A 5,235-nucleotide genomic window follows, 5' to 3' on the forward strand; every position below is an offset into this window, starting at 1 on the left:
CTGCTGCTGTTGGCAATTGATGTCGCGGGCGCCAAAATCGACACACTTGTCCCTGCTGCAAAGCTTGAGCTTGAGACGGCAGCAGCAGCAGCGTCTGTCTAACTGTCTGTCTGTTTGTCTGTCTGTCTGTCCGGCTGTCTGTTTGGCTGTTACTTGCTTGGCAATCGGCGCCGCTCAAGTACAGGTTAAATGGATCACGACTGCACGGATTTTTTGGCCTGGTCTGGGGCCTGCCTGCTGCCCATAAAATACGCGACATGCAAACGTTTTTGATGCAATGAGCGGCGGCGCTGCCGAGCTGTCCTCTCTTAGCCTGGCCAACAGAAATTAGGAAATTGTGTACAACTGTTAACTGACAAGGCAAAGTGTTCCACACAAACACAAGCACACACACACACATATGCACAGTCTTATTTGTTGTTGTAGTTTGAGCTTGAGTTGACTTGAGCTGAGTTGATGGCGATTGCCGCTTTAGCTAAGCTGATTTTTATGCCAATACTCGGGCACAATTTAACGAGTCTCATTAGGCTTTTGCAAGCATAAAAACTCAACGGTTGGCCATTTTGTTTAACTGACTTTCAATTGCTCTTACAATTGCAGCGAGCAGCAGCAGCCACAGCAACAGCAACAGCAACAACAAGAACGCCACCAAAGCAGCCGCCAGCAGCAGCAGCAGCAAAACGCATCACAGCTCCAGCTATAGCAATGGCAAACAGACGAGCTGCTCATCCGTCAGCGCTGCTGGCTATGCCACATCAGCAGGCGCCACATTGGGCGCCTTTGGACGCCAGCAACAGCAGCAGCAACAGCAGCAGCAGCAGCAGCAGCTTTATGCGTCCAAGTTGCCATTCTCGACATTCTTTGCTGCATCGCCATTCTTTTTTACGTATCGACGCATTAGCAAGCAGGAGGATAACAACAACAGCTGCAGCTACAACAATGGCAGCAGCAGCAGCAGCAGCAGCAACAATCAGAGCAGCAGCAGCAATGCGCTAATGCAGGACTACGATCGCAAGTTTAGTTTGCTCAGTCTATTTAAAAATCCTTACAAATTCAGCAACGAAGCGCAAACAGCAACACGCAAACAAGCAACAACAAGCGGCGGCAGCAGCAGCAGCAAAGCAGCAACAGCAGCCGCTGGCGCTGTATGCGCTGCAAGCTGGAAAAGCTACGCGGGCGCAAGTTCAGCGCATGCAGCGCTTAATCCTGCATTTGGTGGCATAACTGGCGGCGGCAAGGATAACAGCAGCAGCTATAGTGGCATTAACTTTAGCAGCAGCAGCGGCGCCGGCAGCTCATTTAGCCGCGTTGACGGCAGCAATGGCGGCTACAATGATCTCTCCAAAAACCGCAAGGTACACAAATGCGATACCGAGGGCTGCGACAAGGTCTACACCAAGAGTTCGCATCTCAAGGCACACAAGCGCACGCATACAGGTGAGCGAATTCGCTTAGCATTTAATTAACATGCTCATCTCTCTTTTTTACGCTACAGGTGAAAAGCCCTATGTGTGCACCTGGGAGGGCTGCATTTGGCGCTTTGCGCGCTCCGACGAGCTCACCCGCCACTATCGCAAACACACCGGCGTCAAACCCTTTCGCTGTCAGCTCTGCACGCGCAGCTTCAGTCGCTCCGATCATCTGTCGCTGCACATGCGTCGACATTGAGGCACAACTGGCCATAGGATTCACCCACTCACTCAAATACTCACAGACAATGCCCCAATGAGGCCGCAACTTATTTATGCGAAACTCGCTTTCGGTTTTCAGTTCAATTAAGTAGCTCAATTTGGCAGCCGAGGCTCAAAGCCCGCAACTGCCTGCCTAGCAATTAGTTATTAGTTCAGTACAGTAAATACACACTAAGTGCTAAATGAACACGAATTTCTTGATACACAATTTGCCTGCAATGAAGCCGCGCTAATAACTATTTACTTTAGTTTAAGCTACTAGTATTTAATATTGTATTTATATATGTATTGGTGCTAGCAAACTTGTGTGTATATATAGGAGATATTATACGAGCTGCATATCGTTTAGCCAAGTAATAACGTTTAACTAATTTTAGCACAAATTTTTTATATATATATTTACATATTGGTTGTTAAGTAGAAAATTTTTTATATACAAAAGACAAAGGACAAAACGAGGCAAACAGCAAGCCAAGCTATATTTATATATATATTAAAGACAATAATGCGCATATAAAATTTCTCACATATATCTACTACTATTTTTTAACTGTTTATACAATAATTAAGGCAGTTGTAAAGCAAGTTCGGCAGTGCCGAATATGACTTTGAGATCAAAGATCGTTGAAAATTTTTAAAAATTTATAAATGTGTCCCAAATATTTATATGACAATAAAATTTAAGTATTGCAATATATACATATTCAAAAACCATGTCCCAAATGTGTCCCAAATTGTCCCAAAACTGTCCCAAAATTGTCCCAAACTGCTTACAACTGCCAGCTAGATTAAAAACTATCTACAACGAGACAGCTAAGCTGTTATATAGAAAACAGAACCATGTGTATTATTTGTATACGCCACGAAACTTTTTACATACCATTATTTTCGCTGAAATAAATATATACATATATACCTAACACAGAAACTATTCATTTGAGTCTGCCGCTCATTAAGATACACACAAGCTCAGGTCTGGGACAAATCCGTTGCGGAGTTTGCTTCTTTCATTTAAATGAAAAATCAATTGAGCGCACAATGGCTACCAAGTGGCCTGTCCCTGTCCACTTCACTAAGCACTAAGCAGTAACCCGCTAACAACTAAGCATTGTGGAGCTTAGCCAAAGATGTGTGGCAAGTTGTCAACGGCAGCAGCAGCAGCAGTTGCAGCAGCTGCGCGGTGGCAGTGGCAGCCGCCGGCCTTTGTTGGGGCCAGAGGCTTGCGCTCTCTTGGCTGGAGGCACGCACCCGCCAATTGTCCAGGGGAAGCATTGTCGTCGTTTGTCGTCGTTGCTGTACGCGCGTTGTTTGCAATAATAAAGATGACAAATTTCTCGTCATTTGTAATTTCAATGCGCGCTGCATGGCTTTGCTGCCGTCTCTCTTTGCTCTTTTTTTTTATTTCTTGGCTAATACGCGCAACTGGTTGGTTATGGCCAAAACCTGTAGCTGGCTGGCTGGATGACACCTGCAGCGGAAATCAGTGCATGAATAACGCGCTGATCATTAAGCTAAATATAAAGCCACACGAAAGATTGTGAAATATTGCGTATACGTAGCGGCAATTTATTGGTAAATTAATAAAAAAACATAGCCGACAGACAGTAGCAACTAGCAAACTGCCACCGCCACCGCCGCCCCGATGCGACCACTTTTAGCATAAAGGTTAGACAAATATGTATAACATTCCGGTTTCTATTTTGCTTAATTAATATACTTGTATGTGTGTGTGTGTGTAGCGCTCGCTCCCATGCCTTTTGGCTTTTGGTCAGGTTCAGGTCAATGCGGTCGAAGAGGCTGGCGCCAGGTTTAATGACCCGCAGCAGCATGCAAATGAGTAAAAGTAAGCAACTAAAACAAACACTCAATCATCATCAGCAGAATGCACGAATTGTAAACACCCTTTTACTAATTTTTAATTAATTAACTTAACCCAAATGTAGCTCTCTCAAAAGTGAAGTAGATTTTTTAATTTGTAGCACAATTTGTTATAAAGCAAAGAAGTGAAAACTTTGCTTAAACTATAAATTGATTGCAATTAATTTGAGTAGCGATAGTATTGATTATTTATATGAAACTCAATTCGCTTCTTATTTTAATATATTAAATTATTTGCTTAGAGTTGCAATTAAATCGATGATGATAATAGTTTTAGAAAATTCATTCCAAGTTTAAGTTTATGAAAGATTAAATATAAAAATAAAATATAATAAAGTCTTGTACTATGTTTGTAGTATCGATATCAATACTATCGATAACAGCAGCAGTACCTTAGTAACTGTTTGTTGTTAATCTCGCAAGCTTAAGCTCAACAAAAGTTCCTATCGATTGTGCAATTTAACAATAAAATAAAAATGTTACAATCAATTTGAGCTTATTAGTTGGTTCCTTTGCTGCGCTTACACAATTACTTAGCATAAATTAATTAAACAAAAGCCATAAAACAACCTTGACATGCGACGTACTAAACGTAAACATGGCTAACGAAAAAAAAAAGGAATAAAACTTGGCACAAAACATTGAGCTCATTAAAAAGCAATAAAAATTACAGTGAACGGTCAGGCGCAGTCCTGAGCTGAACTGAACTGAGCTGTAGCGGATACGGGAATCATTGGCTGTCCATCAGCTTAAGTTGGCAAACGCTTCAATAACCAAATCGGCCAAAATACAGATAGACAGCTATTGTGAAGAGAGCCAGACCGAGCCAAGAGACAGACAGACAGACAGCGGCTTGAGTCGTTTGGAGCTTAGGCTAAGCCGAGTTGGCCATTTTTAATTTATTGTTATGCCTTTTTGCTGCCGCTGCTGCTGCTGCTGCTGGTCGGTGGTTGCTGCTGCGGCAGGTCATGTGCAATTTATGAAACTGTGCGGTGGCTTTTTGCATTGGGAACTTAAGCAGCGCGGCCTGATTTTTGAGACACATTTGGATGACTGTCGCAACTGTGGCGGCCAAACTGCGGGCCACGTTATTGTTGTTGTTGGCTGCTGCTTGCCTTTGCTTCTGTGTCTGTGTTTGATTTGTGATCGATTGTGTGTCGTTAGTTAGCGACATGGGGCATGAAATCTTTGACACCTAACGGTAACTGGTCGCTCGCTCGCTCGCTCGGTCGAACCAAGTGGGTGCCCTCTAACCCGCGCGCTCTTCAGTTCGGCTCAGTTCAGTTGTTTGTTTCTCGGTTTGTTTGGTTAGCTTCTGCATTAAATTGGAACACAGTCACAGCTTGAGCCGAGTTGTCAGCGCGTTGCCAAAGTGTTGGCAGTTTTGCCATTTATTTTACAGGTGAGTGAGCATAATGGACAGTTGGCCGTCGCGTCGCATTGCATTGCCGCTTGATGTGGCATGGGTACATGCTGTGCCGCATTGGCTCAATTAAAAATGGTCTGCAGCCTCTCTGGCCTGCCTCATTTGACAATTGCCAATTGCCTAATAGAGGCAAATGGCCAACAAAACTGTGCGCCTTGCTTCTTTTTTTATTTCTCCACGAACGTGCCTTTTAATTTTGTTAAGCAAAAATGCTTAAATTAAAATTCCCATCACACCATA

The 5,235-nt window shown here is 43.5% G+C and overlaps 1 protein-coding gene across 1 annotated transcript; it reads left to right on the forward strand.

Moving 5' to 3' along the window:
* Positions 1 to 653: 653 nt before the first annotated feature.
* Positions 654 to 2,063, forward strand: LOC108594845 (Krueppel-like factor luna; the record flags this gene model as incomplete). The annotated part of the gene is made up of 2 exons (XM_033293063.1): positions 654 to 1,437; positions 1,496 to 2,063. Coding segments are annotated over 2 exons (957 nt in total), but the record flags the coding sequence as incomplete, so codon positions are not given.
* Positions 2,064 to 5,235: the final 3,172 nt, after the last annotated feature.

The sequence above is a fragment of the Drosophila busckii genome, chromosome 2R (genome assembly GCF_011750605.1).
Source record: "Drosophila busckii strain San Diego stock center, stock number 13000-0081.31 chromosome 2R, ASM1175060v1, whole genome shotgun sequence".
Taxonomy (NCBI): Eukaryota; Metazoa; Arthropoda; class Insecta; order Diptera; family Drosophilidae; genus Drosophila; species Drosophila busckii.